This window comes from Lactuca saligna, chromosome 7, assembly GCF_052625555.1.
Source record: "Lactuca saligna cultivar CGN05327 chromosome 7, ASM5262555v1, whole genome shotgun sequence".
In the NCBI taxonomy this organism is placed as follows: Eukaryota; Viridiplantae; Streptophyta; class Magnoliopsida; order Asterales; family Asteraceae; genus Lactuca; species Lactuca saligna.
In genome coordinates, this window is record NC_136423.1 from 81607361 (window position 1) to 81627344 (window position 19984).

The 19984-nt window shown below is 39.5% G+C and overlaps 1 protein-coding gene across 4 annotated transcripts; it reads right to left on the reverse strand.

Moving 5' to 3' along the window:
• Positions 1–7794: 7794 nt before the first annotated feature.
• LOC145004668 (VAN3-binding protein-like) lies at positions 7795–12335 on the reverse strand. Of its 4 annotated transcripts, none has more exons than XM_078963634.1 (7): positions 11867–12335; positions 11685–11792; positions 9923–10349; positions 9007–9231; positions 8867–8916; positions 8286–8343; positions 7795–8152 (listed from the first exon to the last, which is right to left on the reverse strand). In XM_078963634.1, exons 1-7 carry the CDS (start codon positions 12110–12112, stop codon positions 7944–7946), a joined length of 1323 nt encoding a protein of 440 aa, XP_078819760.1. In that variant the 5' UTR covers positions 12113–12335; the 3' UTR covers positions 7795–7943. The 4 variants fall into 4 exon arrangements, with proteins under 4 accessions (XP_078819760.1, XP_078819761.1, XP_078819758.1 ...); XM_078963635.1 differs by having other exon boundaries at positions 9923–10346; positions 11867–12333; XM_078963632.1 differs by having other exon boundaries at positions 11685–11795; positions 11867–12333.
• Positions 12336–19984: the final 7649 nt, after the last annotated feature.

A 19984-nucleotide genomic window follows, 5' to 3' on the forward strand; every position in this document is an offset into this window, starting at 1 on the left:
GTGGTTCAGATAGGGACCGAGGAGTTAGATGCCAGGATCCGGGAGATCATGCACGACAAGATTGCTGTTGTATTCCGAGCGCAACTGCCAAAGATGTTTGGGTCGATTAAGACCATGATGGTTGAGTACTTTGATGAGCGATATGCAACTCTAGCAGCCACTTCCACTGTAACTGCGATAGGGGTTGGAGGAGGAGCCGGAAGCGCTTTCCAGTACTGGGACCTCGATAATACGAAGCCCCCGACATTTGATGGTACACAGGATGCGATCAGGGATATACGGTGGTTGTCTGACGTGGAGGGTTGTTTCTTCAAGTGCTCATGTCCTTCTAAACAGATTGTCAGGTGTGCTCTGAACCTACTCAGACTCGGGGCAAAGGACTAATGGAGATTGACGACAGGTTCATATTTTGATGATCAGCGGGCTGCTATTACTTGGGAGCAGTTCCGGGATATGTTTCGCACCCGCTACGTTCCGCGTGTGGAACGGGAGCAGCTTGACATTGAGACAGGATGGGGAGTCTGTGATGGAGATCACCCGTATGTTCACGGAGAGGGATATGTTTTGCCCGGAGTTCGCTTCAGAGCAGTCTCAGATGACTCGTTATCTGATTATGCTCAAGACTGATATTCGACAATTCGTGTCTACACAGCAATGTGATACCCTCCTGGACCTTCAGGAAGTCGCAAGGCGGCGTGGGTTGGAGATAGAGTTGCAGATGAAGGAGCAGCGTCAAGCACCGGCACAGTCTTAGCCGGTGCCTAAGCGGTCTAAGACCGCTACATGGTTTGGAGGTCAGTAGAGTCGAACTTGTGGAAGGTGTGGCAGGGTTCATTCGGGAGTTTGTAGAGCGGGAGGTGGGTGCCACAAATGTGGCAAGGAGGGGCACCATGATAGGGACTGCCATCAGTCCGCCCCTCCCGCAGATATGAGGATTTGTTACCATTGTCATCAGGTTGGTCATGTGAAGACCAATTGTCCGCAGCTCGCCGCCAAGCCGGCATAGGCTTCTGCGCCAGCTGCTACGAGAATTGGAGATGGGAGGCCAGTCAAGGTGGAGCCTCCGAAGGCTCAGGGTCGTGCCTTCCAGCTCATGGCCGAGGAGACCAAGTCAACACCAGAAGTGGTTGCTGGTATGTCTCTATTCTCTGTCTCAGTTATTGTATTTATGTTATTCTTATTGATTGTACCTGTGATTAGTTACATTTTTAGTAAATTCTTTGCCCGCTTTGGTATTATTTGACTCGGGGGGCGAGTCGTTCGTTTGTATCTCAGACCTTCTCTAGAGGGTTCAATGTGTCGATAGATGATCTTGAGTGTCCGTTGCGAGTTTCGATCGCCAACGAGCATGTGATTTCTGCTTCTTTGGTCTACCGGGGATGCGAGTTAGAGATTTTCGGGGTGTGGGATTTCAGCATCTTTGGTCTACCGGGGATGCGAGTTAGAGATTTTCGGGGTGTCCTTCCCGATAGATTTGATTCCTATCCCCATGGGGGAGGTATGCGTGATTGTAGGGATGGATTGGCTTAGCCGTTTTGGCGCCATGATCGATTGTGAGGGACAGCGGGTGGTGGTTCGAACCCCAAGTGGGGGAGAACTTGTAATATATGGTGAGAGCACCAAGTTGGGATCAGGGTTTTGTTCGGCAGCCAGGGCTCGATAGTATATTCAGCACGAGTGTGCGGGTTATTTAGCGTATGTGGTAGATACGCGGGTTAGAGAGCAGCTCCCAGTTTCTGAGGTCCCGGTGGTGAGGGAATTTTCTGATGTGTTTCCACAGGAGTTACCCGGAGTGCCTTCGGAGAGGCATGTTGAGTTCAAGATCGACTTATTGCCAGGTGCGGCCCCTATCGCCAAGGCGTCGTACCGACTGGCACTGCCTGAGATGCAGGAGCTATCATCTCAGTTGCAGGAGCTACTGGGCAAGCAGTTTATTCTTCCAAGTAGTTCACCCTGGGGAGCACCGATCCTTTTCGTCAGGAAGAAGGACGGTTCGCACAGGGTGTGCATTGACTATAGGGAGCTGAACAAGTTGATGGTGAAGAACCGTTACCCACTCCCAAGGATAGATGATCTTTTTGATCAGCTGTAGGGTGCGTCTTGGTTTTCCAAGATTGATTTGAGATCAGGATATCACCAGGTCAGGGTGAGGGGGGAGAACATGGAAAAGACTGCGTTTCGGACTCGTTATGGTCATTACAAGTTCGTGGTGATGTCGTTTGGGCTCACCAACGCGCCAGCAGTGTTCATGGATCTTATGAACTGAGTCTGCAGACCGATGCTCGATCACTCGGTCATTGTGTTCATAGATGATATCTTGGTATATTCCAAGACTCGAGAGCAGCATGAGAAGCATCTTAGGGAGCTGCTAGGGGTTCTGAGGTGAGAACGGTTGTATGCAAAGTTCTCGAAATGCGAGTTTTGGTTACGAGAGGTCCAGTTCCTCAGACATCTCGTTAACCAGGAGGGGATTTTGGTCGATCCGGCCAAGGTGGAGGCGATAATGCAGTAGGAGACTCCGAAATCTCCCTCAGACATCAGGAGTTTCTTGGGTTTAGCAGGGTATTATCGGATATTCATTCGTGATTTCTCCAAGATTGTTGTACCCCTCACTCATTTAACGAGGAAGGGGTGGATTTCCGGTGGGGCCCTGAGCAGCAGAGGGCATTTGAGACCCTCCAGTAGTGTTTATGCGAGGCGCCGGTGTTGACACTCCCCGAGGGAGTGGAGGATTTTGTAGTATTTTTTGATGCATCCACCACAGGTTTGGGGGCAGTCCTCATGCAAAGAGGACGAGTGGTAGTCTATGCGTCGCGGCAGCTGTAGCCGCATGAGACGAGATACCCTACGCACGATCTTGAGTTGGGAGCGGTGGTTTTCACTCTCAAGATTTGGAGGCACTATCTGTATGGGGTCTGTTGTACTACATACACAGATCACAAGAGTTTGAGACACATCATGGATCAGCCGAACCTGAACATGAGGCAGCGCAGGTGGCTGGATGTGGTCAAGGACTATGATTGCGAGATCCTTTACCATCCTGGTAAAGCGAATGTGGTTACGGATGCTTTGAGCCGCAAGTCAGCTGGGTCCTCGACCCTAGCCAGGTGTATGAGGATAGCAATGGATTCCCCACTGGTTGGTTTGATCAGAGATGCTCAGATTGAGGGCATGAGGCCAGAGAACTAGAAGTTGGAGAGGATTAAGGGCGAAATCGCCCGGTTTGTTCAGGATAGCCGCGGATTGTTGACCCATTACGATTGGTTTTGGGTTCTGATGTCCGGAGGGGTCCGGAAAACAGTGATGGAGGAGGCTCATAAGTCTCGTTTTTCGATTCACCCGGGAGCCACCAAGATGTACCGTGATTTGAGTTCGAGCTATTGGTGGCCTCGTATGAAGCGAGATATCGCTTGGTTTGTTGAGAGGTGCTTGACCTGTAGGATGGTCAAGGTCGAGCATCAGAGGCCACATGGTAAGCTATAGCCTCTGGAGATTCCCATGTGGAAATGGGAAAGGATCGCAATGGATTTCATCACAAAGTTGTCGAAGATGGCAAGGGGGTTCGATGCTATATGGGTCATTGTGGATCGATTGACCAAGAGTACCCATTTCCTAGCCATACGGGAGAGTTCGTCGGTAGAGAAGTTGGCTGACCTGTACGTCAGAGAGATTGTCTCTTGCCATGGGGTTCCAGTTTCTATCGTTTCCGATCGAGATGTCAGGTTTACTTCCCGTTTTTGGCAGAAATTCCACAAGGAACTGGGTACGAGACTGCATTTTAGCACGGTGTTCCATCCACAAACCGATGGGCAGAGTGAGCAGACCATTCAAACCCTCGAGAATATGTTTAGGGCGTGCGTTATTGATTGGGAGTTGGGATTCCCACCTACTGCTTTCAGAATTCGCCTACAACAGTAGCTATCATTCCAGTATTGGCGCCCCGCCTTTCGAGCTGTTGTATGGGCGGAAGTGTAGGACCCCAGTCTGCTGGGGCGAGGTTGGGCACAGAGTGATGGGTCGGACAGAGGTAGTTCTACAAACTACCGAAATGATACAGCAGATTAGACAGTGACTGCAGACCGCTCAGAGCCGGCAGAAAAGTAATGCCGACTGACACTGATCTGAGCTGGAATTTCAAGTGGGTGGTATGGTTCTTCTGAAGGTCTCACCCTGAAAAGGTGTGATCCACTTCAGGAAGAGGTGAAAATTAGATCTCCGTTACATTGGGCCGTTCAGGATTATCGCCAGGGTTGGCAAGGTGGCTTATAGGCTAGAGCTTCCGTAAGAGCTTAGCCGAATCAACAACACATTTCATGTTTCGCAATTACGGAAATGCAGTATGGACCAGGAGACAGTGGTATCGTTGGATGACATTCAGGTCGATGAGCGCCTGAACTATGTGGAGAGGCATGTGGCTATTTTGGAAAGGAAGAAGAAGATTCTGCGGACACAAGGAAATACCTTTAGTAAAGGCGCAGTGGGAACATCGGAAGAGATCCGAGTGGACATAGGAGTCGAAGGCGAAGATGCGCGAGAATTACTCGGCGTTGTTTATTCCAACGGACTTCGAGGGCGAAGTCTAGATCAAGTGGGGGAGAGTTCTAACACCCTGATTCTCAAGTATTGTCTAAATATGAGTTATTGGATTAAGCCCTACTCGACGAGTTGGTTGATCTACTCGTCGAGTAGTAGCGGGAAGGATCGCGGGTTAAGTAACCTACTCGACGAGTCCATATTCGGACTCGGCGAGTAGGAGCTGGCAGCTGAAACCCTAAATCCCAGGGTTGTGCACCTAATTTAAGGGAACACAAACCTCTTTCAGCCTCTTTGCAGTCTCTTGGCAAACCCTAAAACATGTGTGTGTGTGTGTGCCCATTATGTGTTTGAAGCCTTAGAAGAGGATTTTTGGTGGAAAAGAGCTAGGGAAGCAAGTGGTTTGAAGCAAGGAGCTTGGAGAAAATCCGGATCTACTCCAATTGTCATCTCTTGGGAAGGTATCAAGCTGTTATCCTCCTTTCTATTTCGTTCTAGACCTCCTTGGTTGGAGATTAGGTTCTTGGTTGGGTTATAAAGTCATTTCCTAGAGTATGAGCCAAGATCTGAAGTTGTAACTTCAGATCTGAACTCTCTATGGATTGAAGGACCATAAAGTTCTTAGCCTTGGCAAGTTGAGCCCCTCCCTAAGTGTAAAACCCCATTTCAACCATAGTTTGGGCTTTTTGAGTCATTGGAGCCTTGTATGCACGTAAAGTTTGCAACTTTACGTGATAAGCAGGCCTAAGGAAATTGGATCTACAATTTGGGGCCTTGCCATGGCTTAAAAGTTGTCTGCATGATAAAATGACTGAATGGACTCGGCGAGTCGCAAAGTTGACTCGGCGAGTCACATGAAGATGGTCGTGAACTCGACGATTTGATGAACAACTCAGCGAGTCCGATGAAGATCGCCATAAGACTCGACGAGTTGAAGAACAACTCGGTGAGCCGGATGAGTTTTCTCTTGGATATGTATGAGTGTGTATCCGTCGAGTTGCAAGGATGGAACTCGATGCGTGGCCTTAAAGTTCGAACGAGAATCAAAGGAACTCGGCGAGTCACCCCGATGACTCGACGAGTTGGATTGTACTTCAAGGAACTCGGCGAGTAGCCGATGGTACTCGGCGAGTTGGGGTCAACATGGACTGTTGACCTTGACTGAGGGCTTGGACTTTGACCAGTGGGTTTTGGGGTACCTTATAAGGTTAAGGACTTATGAGCATATTGTGTTATGATCTTAGGTGGTGGAGCCGGTGTCGGGTGATCCGATAGTTGGAGTGTATCTTCCAAGTCGACATTTGTAATGTGAGTTATCCTCACTATATCGATAGGGTCTACGACACTAAGTTCGGCCCTTTAGTTGTTATTGTTATGGTATGTTGCATTGTGGTACGGCACTAAGGTCAGCACTAAGGTCGGCCCTTTAGTTGTTAGTTGTTAGTACGGAATCGTGGTAGATAGCATGTTACGCTTTTATGATCCATAGGGATTGGTGTGTTAGTGACTTGCTAGGTCGATACTCTAGTTACAAGAGAATTCTATGATCGATGATCAGTGTGACAGATATGTTTGATGTTTATATATGCATGTATAGTATGCGCACATGGTTATTTGCTTTTGGTTGGGTTGAGGCGGTCCTGCTTTGTGCTGTAGGTGCTTTGTGCTGTAGGCCAATATACCCTATGAGCGGACCGGGGGGAACTGTAGGCCCACATGGCGGACCAATCATACCGAAGGCTCGGGATGGATTCAAACAGACTGTAGGCCCGGTAGGGCGGTCCAGTCAGGCCGATAACCCAGCATGGATGTTGATTGAATTGATTATTACTGTTGTGGTATTGTCAGTATGGTATTGGTATTTTGGGGGTAGCTCACTAAGCCATCGGGTTTACAGTTTTCAGTTTACTATTTCAGGTATTTCAGGAGATCGTGGAAAGGCGAAGGCGTAACCGTATCGCTCCTCATCCTTATGTTATGATTTTTTGGACACTCTGATGGTAAATGATTTGAAAACATTTTGTAAACAATGTTATGTGGCTTTTTATTTACGATTGAAAATTTTTAAATTTGACATAAAATTTATGGTTGTTACAACATAAGTTTTAAGCCGGGAGGCGAATCCAGATTTATGTTGTGGGCTCGGGAGTAATCCATACATGAGTTGTGGGTCGGGAGGGCAATCCAGACTCATATTGTGGGCTAAGGAGTAATCCAATCTGATTGTTGTGGACCAATATACATGTTGTTATATGTTGTATGGTGGTATTTTGGGAGAACTCATTAAACTTTGGCTTACAGATTGATTTTATGATTTCAGATACTTCAGAGAATAGGGACGAGGCGAAGGATTAATCATGCACACCATCCTGAATTTTTATGTGATTTGTGATTTTAGGATACTCTGATTCATGATTGTGACTTTTGGAAACTTTGTTTTCTAAAACTTATGGATTTTAAAATGATTTTAAAAATGAAAATTTTTGTGATGATTTTTAGAATGTTACATCATAGAAGAATCAAGACCCTTTAACATATGGATCCAATGGATAAAGATGATCTCTCAACAGTTAACACCCTTTTTCCATAATTTAAAATTTTGATTACTAAATTATACATTTATATTTAGAAAACTATATTAGAGAATCATAATATAAATTTTATTTAAAAGACATATCCACTATCTTTCAAAAGACATTGTACCCCAACAATTAAATAAGATTTAAAGGTAACATAAATTCCAAAAAGCAAAACCAAGAAGTCCAATAACACAATACACATAAACCAACAAAGAACCGATCTTCTTTACTTCTTTTCCTTTTTGACTGTCACTTCCTTTTCTTTTCATCACATGGTTTTCCACTTCCACACTACATTTACGACTTAGGATTCAAGATTTAACACATTTAATTTTTTCAATCTTTTGTTGGAAAATAATTAAAGAACAGTTTTATCCGCTTTAAACAACTTATTAAATACAAGAAATAATAAGATACATTTACTGATTTATTTATTATAACATCCTATCTCGATTTCCTACTACCACACCATTACAATTGGAAATTTATAACCAATTATAATAATATCTTCCAAATAGAGTATAATTTTTACTACCAGTCATATAGCCTAATAAATAAATAAAAAGGTGCAAATACTACAACTATGTATATTTTTCAAACTAACTTTAATCAGGAAAAAGAACTTAACTTTCAATAAAGTAACAGAAAAAAAAAATGAATGTAGAAACACTATAACACAAAATAAATGAAAATACATCTCTATTTCATGCATTTTGCCTTTTTTTATATATATGCAATAAAACCATACCAATCACTCAAACTTAAACCATAATTCCAAATTGTACCCAAAAAAGAGATCTATATTACACATCAATATCAATAATAACTATTTCAAAGCCTATTGTTTCTTTCAGCAGCAACTGTAAGCAGCCTACAAACACCTTGAGTCAAGATATCATATTCCCTTTCATTCTTACATTCAAATTCAACCACCCCACGAGTCACCGTCTTCAGCCCAAAGTAGCGGCGGTCATGGCCGCCTTCCACCAGGTGCCGCCCAGGCCATGGCGGCATATCTTTCAAAACCTCCAACACAACATCTGTGAAAAAGTAACAAAAGAATATGAGAGTTTGTGACTTTAATCTTTAATGCTTTCACAAATCCCCAAAAGACCCACCAAACCACTAGCGTTTAGGGTGGGGTTGGGGTGGCGGTGGGGTTACCAAACTTACTCTTCTTCTTTTTTGTAATGGTCCCAGCAACATGTCTGCTCTTCATCTTCAGAATCACCTGATCCATATGCACAAAAATAGACACTTTGTAAGTGTTTCATGTTTTACCTTTTTCAGTCTTAATAATTTTGATGTTGTCCGTATAGCAACCAATGTTAAAATTACCATATTGTCCCCGATTTAACATACTTTCATCAATAATAATAATAATAATGAGGGGTAAGAACGTTTTTTGAGTGAATAAAAATTATAAACAAAAATTATGATTTTTATCCCGGCCAATTTCAGTCCCATACCACACCAGATTATCATGTCATGTCATATCACTAGGATTAGGACTAGGGCTATTTTTTATTATAAGGATGCCTGACAAGACATCGAGAGCGAGTCTCTGTCCCACCTTTTTCCAGTGGAACAAAATTTATTTATGATCGAGAGCGAGTGAAATTTTGTTCCACTGGAAAAAGGTGGGACAAGGACTCGCTCTCGATCTCTTGTTTGTACAGACATCCTTATAATAAAAAATAGCACTGGAAAACGTGTTTAGTAACATTTAACAAACCTAACATATAAAAACTAACCTGGTCCATTTTGTTGACATAAACCGAGACGATTTTCCAATGAAGATCGCCTGCAATAATTCAAAACAAATAAAAATCTTAAAACATTACGTACGCATTGATTAAAAAATGTTGAAAGATTGGGTTGATTAAAAATGAACCTTTACGGGTGCGTTTTAGGAGCTCACAACCTCTTGCAAGTAGTTCTCGGCTACATATCCCGAGGAAATTCTCTTCCGGTACAAAATCGTCGCTAAAAGTACTGCCATTTGAACTGCTTCCCGTGCCAATACTATGAACCGACCCTTTGTCCCCTCGGGGCACGGCCGGGATATTACGCGCATCCTTTACTGCCCGTGCTTTTAATGTTGCCGCACCACGAAGTGCTATAATGTAAAAATTAACAAATAGTTACCATGAGGGGTAATTCCGTCACAAAGCTTTAATTTGGTTGTTAATGCAAGAATAAGGTCATGTGTTTTTTTTTAAAGGGTGATTTGTATTTTTCGTCCTTGTGGTTTGTTGGTGTTTATAGATATGGTCCAATAGTTTGAATTTTAATGTTTTTGGTCCCTTAAAGGATTTATGTCATGGTTTTAGACCATGAAGTGGACACCATCTAAAATTTAACATCAAATTGAGGCATGTGTGTTGTTACATGAGGGTATGAATGTCTTTTTCCTGTTCATGTTCCACATGACAGACTTTCAAATGGACAAAAAATGTAATGTTATCTAATAATAATATATTGTTAATATGATATCATAATAGAAGAGAGATAATACGAAAAAGACATTTTTACCCTCATGCGCAACGCACATGCTAGGCTGTCATGGTAGCTTCTAAATAACCTCCACTTCAGGGACTAACATCATGACAAAATTACGTTTCATGGCGAAAAAGGTTAAAAATGAAACTTGTGGACCATATCCATAAAAATCAGCAAACCTAATGGAAGCAAAATGTAATTCACCCTTTTTTTCAAGTAAAAGTTGTGGGTTATTTATTTATCAATTTATTTATTTATTTTAAAATGAGGTCACATTTGAGAAAGATCTAACAAGAATTTCAACTTACCAGTAGCAGCTGCTGCGGTTAACGTCATGATATCACCAGGTGACCGGACATTAACCGCAGAGCTAACAACAGAGGCCAAATGGTCGCGTTCAGCACCCATGGCCTCCGCCGCTTCCACACACTGTGCTGCCACTAGGGTGGCGGCGGATGCTACCGCCAAGTCGGTTTTCACCATCTCGTCATCCTTTCTATGGCCAGATGAGGCGGCAGTGGCGGCGGCAATTGCTGCAACAACAGCGGCCACTCCGGCAACCGAAACCGTTGCATGTAACTGTGCATTATGAGCTCTAGTCTCCTCTTTCTTTTTCTCTCTTCTATCCTTGAACCACCTCCCCACCGTTTTCCCTCCACCACCACCGGTGGTTGCAACACTAGCGGCTCCACCTCTATACTGGTTGTTCACCGGATTCTTCAACCGACAGTACTGCTATAACAAAACACCATTAGCATCCCCAATTAAGCCAATAAAATTTTGCACTTTTTTCAGCTTCTTGTAACCATATCAATATATTCATCTTGTTACACAACAATTTTTTCTCCATACACAATAATATACGTTTTATAGAGTTGTACAATACAATATTTTAAAACACAAATTGTTACGTATGGAGTAAAAATTGTTGCGTACAAATAAGCTTCCTTAGTGTTATTATTGTTACTATTACTACTTTAACAACTATTATTGTCAATTAGTGGATTGATCTTGTTACCATAACTGTTACTAAAATTACTATACATTTTACAGCAAACATAGCCTGTTATGTATGCTGAAAGTGGGTCAAGAAAATACGTTGTACTTGTTCTATTTTTAGGTTGTGGACCATATTATGTTGTATAATTATACAATATTAATGCCAATGCATAATTGTAGATTCGTACCTACCTTCTGCTTCTACATTAATGTACCCATTTTTTAAGGGAACTATCGAAGTTGGTCCCTTTGCCCATTAAGAGCCATTACTTAAGGATCAAATCAACCATGAAACTTAACAATCAACATTATTAATGTAATTACCATAATACCCTTGAGTCATTACTTAGGATCAAATCAACCAAAATACTTAAACATCAATATTATTAAAAACTAATGTAATTACCATATTACCCTTGAGTCATATCATAGAACATTAGAAATATAGATTCTGATTAATAACTTGCTTTCTTGTAAGATATCGAGGTAACAGTTTCTATTTTAGGCCCTGTTTACTTTTTTTTTTAATTAAGTCTTGTCTAGATAAAATCTTTTTTTTATATACATCAAGTAAAGAAAAAAAAAAAAAAAAACCGGTGTGTAAAAGTCTAAACCGTAGTAATTAATTATCATGGGAAATCGAAAAAGAAAGTGTTGTAATGTTTGTGGTAGGGACAGAATACATATTTACAATCACTTTTGAATATTTTGAATAAGATCATGAAATACAAGAAACAAGAAAATCATATCCTTATCAAAATCAAATCGAAGTTATGAACATCATTAGGTTTAAATTCCTAAAACTAAACTTGGAAGCTTTTTGTTTTGAATTCTTATTTTGGCGTGTAGTGATTATTATACTATAAAATTTATAGGCTGTAGAAAAAGCTGTAACATAGTTCTCTACTGGGTGTTGTGTTTTGTAAAAGAACAACAGGTATCAAATCACCGATAACCATGTCAGGCTCCCTGCCGGAAAATTAGTTATCCAATGATCATCAACACAGTCAACCGGCGGCAGATAATAGCTCCAAACAGAGAGAGAGAGAGAGAGAGAGAGAGAGAGAGAACCTTGATGTCGTCCATTTCAGAAGGGGAAACAGGAGGACTGTCAGTAAGGGAGCCATTGAGAGGGCCACTACTGTGCGAGAGTCTGCCGGAGGTCCGGGGAGATACCTCCTGCTGTTGAATCACCGGTTTCAGCTCAAAACATTCGTCAAAAACTATAATGAATTTTTGAAAATTAAACTTACAGATTGTGCCAATATACGTTCCATGATGAGTTGTGAGGTTTCAGACGACGCAAACGCAAAAGGGTTAGCAACAATATCCTCGAAATCGGCAGCGGTGATTTCATCAGGAGGAGCTCCGGTAGGGTGCGGAGGAGCAAGAGCTTTGGAAACTTGTAAGGCGGAGATGCTCCAAGAGCGAGAGAGGAACTCCATAGGCTCATTCGGGGTCTCCGGTGGCCGGAAAATAGCGTGGCCTAAAGAGTCCATTGGTTGGGATTGGGAAGAGTGAAAGAGTGTGTGGAGAGGGGAACAAAAGAATGAAGTAATGATGAAGAAATAAGGGATGCGACGGTGGGTTTCTGTAAAAGCTTCGTGTCTTCACACGTACGACGGTGCTTTTTGTAGTGTGTGAGTAAGAAGAGTATGATGAGAATGGCTTCTCCACGCGTGTTAGTGTTAGCCAGAAACCTTGGTTTCCATTAAATGCTTGCTGCACTTCCTTTTTTATTAGCCTTTTCACAATTTGGTTCACTGTTTTACACACACTTCAATAGTGTATCGGTATCTGTAAGATTGATTTACAAACTAAACACTGTTAAAACAATTGATTTGTTTTGTCCTAAAAGTTTACATTTTCCTGGATTGCAGAAAAAAATATATTCTACTTTTTATTATTAATATAGATACATATTGTCATTTTATCGATAATACATTAAAAAAAATCATTTGACTCATACTTGTTGTAAATGGTGTGACTTTCTAAGTTATTCCGGGTTATGACGTTTTTTAAAGTTTTTTAAAGTGTAACAATTTTATATAGAAAAAAAATGCAAAAATAGTCTTTGTAGTATGTATTTTTTTTGGGGTTTTGATACAAATCATGAGTTTTTTGGATTTATGGTTATTTTGAGCTAGTTTAATTGTAAAACTGCTCTCCGATAAACTTGAAAAGATGATTTTGCCTTTTTAATTTGTTTTTTTCATTTAGTTAATCTTTTTTATCATATATATATATATATATATATATATATATATATATATATATATATATATATATATATATATGTTAAATCAAATCAAGAATGAGTCTCTCTCTCTCTCTCTCTCTCTCTAAAAAAAAAAAAAAAAAAACACTTCCCCACCCCTTCTTCTTCTTTACATGCACCACCATTCTCGAACATTCTCTTTGTTTCTTCCTTACCTGCACCACCATTCTCTAACTCGTGATTTACAAACCCGTCTTCAACACACAAGAAAAAAATTGATACCTTTGTCCCATGAAACAGATTAAGGGGAAACGACCAATCTACACGGAATGAGGGGATGGATGGCTTACCAGCAACGGTAGCAATAGCGGACGGCGGTGGCTAAAGGTTGTCGGCGGCAACAGCAGCGAATGGCAGCGATTTGCGGTGGCGTGCATCAGGGGGCTGCTCTAACGGCCTTCTGTCGCTACACTTCTATTTTAATTGGATGGAGACACGAGTAGGGGAGGAGGGGGAACTCGGTGGTGGTCGGAATCAATAGTGGTGGTGGTTGTGGATGTTTTTTTGCCGATAAAGGTGGTGGATGGTGGTTTCTGGCCTTCCTTGCAACAGAAATGGTGGTGGTGGTTGATTATTTGAACAGGATAGGAGGTTAGGGTTGTTGGTTGCCAAACGGTGGCCAACGGTAATGATCACGATAGTTACCAGTGGTTCTATGACGGAGCATTAATGTAACTGTTGTGGTGTTTCAACATCAAGAGGCTTGGACTGTGAATTGGTGTAGATGAAGTGGCCCCTTTTTTTTATCAGTCGTATCCTACCGTCTGTTTAGGAAGAAAGAAACATCTTCCTATACGAGAGAGAGAGAGAGAGAGAGAGAGAGAATGTAGGCCTCTTCTTGATTTGATTTAACATTCATATTTAAATAAAAGAAAAAATAATTAAGTAAATGGAAAAAAAAAACAATTAAAAGGGAAAAGTCGTCTTTTCAAGTTTATCGGGGACCAGTTTTACAATGAAACTAGCCAAAAAGGATCACGAATCCAAAAAACTCGTGGTTTGGACCAAAACCTCAAAAAAATGCATATCCCATTAACCATTTTTGCAATTTTGTCTTTTATATATATTAAAATAAATCATATAGTTATATAATTACATCAAATATATCAAGTTTTTTAAAATGCTATATTATAATTTAATATAAAAAAGTTAACAAAAAAATTCAATTGTTTTAGGCTAGATCATAAAAAAAAAATCAAAAAAATCAAAAAAATAAAAAAAAAAACTTGCGCCTTGAAATAAAAATTGCATCATAACGCGATAAGACAGGCCTTAACATGTTATTTAGGCGTCACGCTTAACAAACTCTCCTTTGACGTTTTCGTAAAGGCTACTGTCACACCCCCGAACCAGACGACGGAAACGTCCGAAGGCTATTGTGACTTAATTGAATACCATCACAACAATTATACATGAATCATAACATCAATTATCACCATGCATTGAAATATTACAACTGATATTGTTTACATTCGGTACATTGTTTTAAACATTACAAATCCATAACATAAACCGTTCGATAATAAATTTAAACAAAACACCATGACATCACTTGGTACTTATTCTTCGGTTTACCTGTTGCCTGAGAATACAAGTATTTTGGAAAAACGTCAACATATGAAATGTTGGTGAGTTCATAAGTAATGTTGTGAAAAATGATTTCTGTGAAGTTTTAAAAACCCAGAAAATCCAATATTTTCTGAAAAGAGTATTGTTTATAAAAAAAGTGTGAAAATCCGTAAGTATGCTTGTCAATTTTTGTAAACATGTATAATTATTGAACTTTGTATACATCACATAAGTAAAAGTGTTGAACTCCCCGGGAAAACCCGATGTTTTCCCAATACATAAAATTACGTGTCTTATTTATTGTTATACCAATACGACGATTGTTTTTTTATTACCCATGTGACATTGGATTAATTATGGGTTGTGAGTTGTTATAATCACACATTAATGAAAATGACTAGTTTATAACTACCAATTACAAACGATCCTTTAGGAGTCGTCCGTACTACTCACTTAATCCAACCACCCTGACTTCTCATAGCCCCACAACCCAGGAGAAAGGAGGGTATGAAGCCCCCTTTATTTCCATAAGTTGTTCAAGGCTATCGGGAATGCGAAAGGCACTTAGCCCGACTCGCATTTGACTTCTCGACTTCATTAGCAGTACCAATGGACCGTTGGGGCCCAACATCACAATAGAGCTATTGAAAGTCCTTTTACATGGAATTAGGTCATAGAAGGCCCAATAACATGTAAACGCGTTCCCTTCGGGACTGAAGATCATGTTATTGGGCTAGCAAGGCACAACAAGCACGATTTAAAACTTTCGAGCCCAACGATTGAATCTTGACTCCTCGTAGATTTCGCGTGTTTATTGAAGTACTATTGTTTATTGATTTTTGATTTGTTATTGATTCGAGACCGAATCAATTCGTTTGTTAACGATATTGGTGTTGAAAGTGTATTTGTTATTACGTTTCGCCGGTAGTCGTGGATCTCGTATTTTGTCTTAAGGTGTTTATTTGTTTAAAAGTAAGATTTTGCCTTTTCAGGACCCTTCTTTGATAAAATTTGCAGTTTTAATTCTTTATATAAAAGAATTTCCATTTTAATCCTCAAACCATTTTTTGTTTCTTGACACTTTAGTACCATAACTTATTGAAAAGACATTTTCAGCCCAAATTTACTTTGTAAACAGCTTAAGTCCTTCAAAAATGAAGTTTTCTCGGTTGGAACCCCCATTTTGCAACTTTTACAGTTTTGGCCCAAAATGGAAAAGTTTTGCATTTTTGATCCCTTTTGAATTTGAAAAACATTTTTGACCTTTGAAATGGTTTTAATACACTTTAAATCCCATGTTTTACAGAAAGTTACATTTCCAGCCCCTAAAATTTAATAATTTTGCAAATTGGAGCTTATTGGGCCAAAAACCCATTTTAGCCCATTAGGTTCAAATTTTACATTTTAAGCCCCTCAAAAATGTTGATATTCAGAAAAATTGTATTAGAAACTGTTGGACCCTTTTCAACCTCCAGAAATTATAATTTGTCATTTTGGGCCCTTAGTTTTGTATTTTTGACAATTTAAGCCCAAAAATGGGTTTTATGTCCAAATATGTTCATCCTAACCAAATGAACTATTTTTCTTGACTTGATTAGTGTAAAATGGTGTAAGTTATGTTTATTTCATCCCTCATGTTATATATCTCGGTTTTTAGGTACTTTTTGGGTAACATATTCATCATAACACATGATATTACACACAAACATGCATCAAATCACACAAAGCATACATTTACTCATAGATCTACACATTTGCTTGTATTCTCCCCCATAAAAACTCATAAAAACCGACAGAAAGGGGGTATGAAGCTCACCTTGAGTTGTAGTTTCGGTTTTGAAGAAGATTGGAAGGACCTTGATGTTGTTTTCGGGCCTAACAAGCCTTCCGTTGATGATTTCGAACTTAGAGGGTTTCTAAGAGAGTGATCATGATTTTGCATGGATTAGAAAGAGATTTTTGATAAAACAAAGAACCTAGATCGTAGATCCAAGCATGATCTTACCTTAAATGGAGAATTTGTGGAAATATCTTCTTGAAAAACCTTCTAAATTTCAAGAACTTGATGAAGAGTGGAGGGAGTTTCCTTGAGAGATTTGTGAGAGAAATGTGTGTGTGTGTGTGTGTTTGGAATCGGCCGAGAGCAAGAGAGAGAGAGGAGAAAAGAGTGATTTTTGAAGTGAGTTGCATGAAAACATGAGATGGCATGGATGTTTGTGTTGGATTAGTGTCTAAGTCCATAACTATTTTGGTATGTACTTGACCCGATGGTGCATGGTCCTTTTGGGTTGCCTTCACCAAAGCAACTTGATAGGATGAATTATGGAGAGAAAGGATTAAATATGATTTATTAATATATTATGAGAATAATATATTAAAGGAGAAATCATATTGTTTAATTAATATTAGTCAATAATTAATTGGTAATTACTTTTGTGACTAAAAGATATTAATTAAACTTAAGGGACTGGAATTGTAATTATAAGATAATTGCAATTTGGGCCATAGATTGCCTTATATTAAGGGGTGGACGAATTCTATGGGGAAACCCATGAGAAATCGTCTAAGGCTTAAGGAAAGGGGGTCCATGGGGTGCTTAGGGCTTAAGCATCCAAATTAGGGTTTCCTTGTTAGATAACCCTAATAGCCTCACTATATATAGACGCCTTAAGGACCAAAAACGTGGGTAAGCTTTGTTCTAGGGTTTCACATGTTTTTGGGTAGCCTCCATCCTCTCTCTTCTTCATCCTCTTGCTTATGGTGTTTATGAACCATTAGAGGAATGACATTTGTGACTCTAAGCTTTCTAAAGTCAATACAAGGAGGAATTGGGATTGTTATTGCTACATAATAATCAAGGTAATATCTTAAACCTAATTATATGTTAATATCGATTTCCATATGTTAGAATTAGGGTTTATAGTCTTGGATAACTTGCATGTACAATAGAGAAACCTAGATCCAAGCATTATGGTTTGTATGAGCACATAGGATGTTCTTATGACCAAAACCCATCAGTGGTATTAGAGCCTAGATTGGTTTCTATTGTGTTGATGCTTTATGTTGCTGAAAATCGTGTTTTGGCCTCACTATTCGACCTGACTCAGCGAGTCACTCCTGGACTCGGCGAGTCAGACCTACTCGGCGAGTTCCAAAGTGTGACTCGGCGAGTCGGAGCATCAGACAGAGGTATTTTCGGGATTTCTTGCTGTTTATCTTTGAGATACTTGCCTTTATCATATTAGATCAATATAAATCCGATTTTTGATATATATGAGTATATTCTTGATCTAATTGAAGATATTTATCAATTAATAAAATATTTGTTTCCTTATGTGATAATTGATTAATTATTTTGATTAAATTGGTAAATTGTTTTGCAAGAAATCATTAAATAAATCAAATATGGATAATTATGTAATTAAATGTTAATTTAGATTATTTGTTATTTGATCCTTGAAAAGTTTCATATTTTCCCCTTTAGGTTTTATAGTTTAAATTTGAACCCAAAAGTTTTGTTGTTTTGAAATTTAAATAGTTGAACCCCTAATGTTTTCAAAAGTTTCAAAAAACTTGCCCTCAAGTTTTGGAATTTAAATTTTTGATAAAAAGTTTAATTTTGATGTATATTTAAATTCTAAACCCTAATGTTTTGAAATGTTTCAAAACTTGCCCTCAAGTTTTGGATTTTAAAAGTTGATTAAAAGTTTAATTAGGAATGTTAAATTCTAAAACCCTAGTAATGTTTTGAAAAGTTCAATACACACCCTTATGGTTTTATTAATTAATTAAGGTGTATAATTAAAAGAGCTTTAATAAATCCATAAAAGTTTTGGTTTGCAATTTAATTGAATTAAAAGTATAATTATTAAATTTGACCACCTAGTATTTTAAAAGTGTAAAATATACCCTATACTATATATATAACATTAAAAGTCTAACATTATATATATGTATGAGTAAAAGTCAGTCTTACCGTTAGTAGGCCCCATTCACGAAGCTGGTCTATGAAGGGTGTTTAAGAAAATTGCCTATAAAATGGCGATTGAATGGGTATCCACTCTTACCCACCGTACTCTTGACTAGTGGAGGGTCGTTAGCCGAACGGGTAGGATAGGACAAAACCTTCCTGTTGGGCTTAGAAGATTGCGTCTTTTGGGCTCGTTTGTTTATAATTCTTTGTATTACGGTTTGGGCCTGTCCAACCGTATTTCTTTTATGCTTTGTATATAAGCTTATGCTTGCATGCATATTAGGTTAAGGTTTTAGAGATCTGAAAATAGCGATACATCTAGACGACAACAGGTTTCTTTGATCATACTTGTAACCTTCCAATCCTCTACAGTTGATGTTCTTAATCGAGCTCTTCTGAGGATTTTGTTTAATCATTCGACACGTTTGATTCAATCTTGTCTTGTTCTTTTATTGTGTTCATATCGTCATTGTTTAGTTACTTGTTCAAGATCTTTTCGATCTTCATAGATTAAAAAGAAACTTTAATCTCATCAATTGGTATCAGAGCAGGAGGCTGTGTAATTGATACACATCTTTTCTGTGAAAAAGATTTTCATTAGGGTTTTTCCGCAATCATTAATATTTATTGAGCCGTCATCTTTATTGACGTATCTTGATATTTATTATTTTGCCCTAATCCGCTTTATTACAAGTCTGATCTTTGAACAGGTTTTTACGATCATAATGGACGCGACACAATCAAACGTTATCAATATTTCAAACAGCATTGGTTCGACGACAAGGATTCCGATCTTATACACCAACGATTATGAAGTATGGGCACATCATTTCGAAGACTACGTTATTGGGTCGGAGGAAAATGGGTATTTGATCTGGGAAGCCATCACAAACGGACCGTTCTCTCATTCTGCAACGTCCAGAATCATTAAAACTCAAAAGGAATACAATGATCTGCTCAAGGATGTGAAAGACATAGCACAAGATGAAAAGGACAAGTTCCAATGCAATATCAAAGCACTAAGATTGATCCGATTCGCCCTTCAGTCTGATACATTCAGATTGGTTAGCTCATGCACGACGGCGAAGGATGTTTGGGACAGACTTCGTGAACTGTACTCTACAGACGAAGATCTCGAACATTCTATACAAACTCTGCTTCTATCTGAGTTCGGTGAATTCAGACAAGGGGCTGAAGAATCTGTGACCCAGACGTTCGATCGCTTCAATCATCTTCTCAGCAAGATGATCAAACATGATATCGAAAGGAAGCTCATCGAACAGAAGGTTACATTCATGAATGGTCTAAAGTCTGAGTGGAGGGCAGTAGTTTCCACAGTTAAAGCCCATGAGCAATTTAAATCATACTCTTTGGCGAAACTGGTGGGAATTCTCAAGTCTCAAGAGAAAAACGTTGTGCAAGAGAAAAATGTCGTTTCTGGTCTCGGTTCGTTGGCTCTCTTGTCAAAAAGTAAAGCTGTCATGGAGGATGAAGACCTTAGCCTGGAAGAATATGATCTCACATCAGAAGATTATGCCTTGATGGTATCCA

What these genes read in the sequence shown, in the direction of transcription:
- LOC145004668 (XM_078963632.1), bottom strand. Translation starts at nt 12,112, where the DNA reads ATGGACTCTTTAGGCCACGCTATTTTCCGGCCACCGGAGACCCCGAAT. An exon ending in CTGAAATGGACGACATCAAG is followed by an intron (nt 10,350 to 11,684) that starts GTTCTCTCTCTC and finishes GTTTTGTTATAG; the next exon opens with CAGTACTGTCGGTTGAAGAA. An exon ending in CATTACAAAAAAGAAGAAGA is followed by an intron (nt 8,153 to 8,285) that starts GTAAGTTTGGTA and finishes ACTTTTTCACAG; the next exon opens with ATGTTGTGTTGGAGGTTTTG.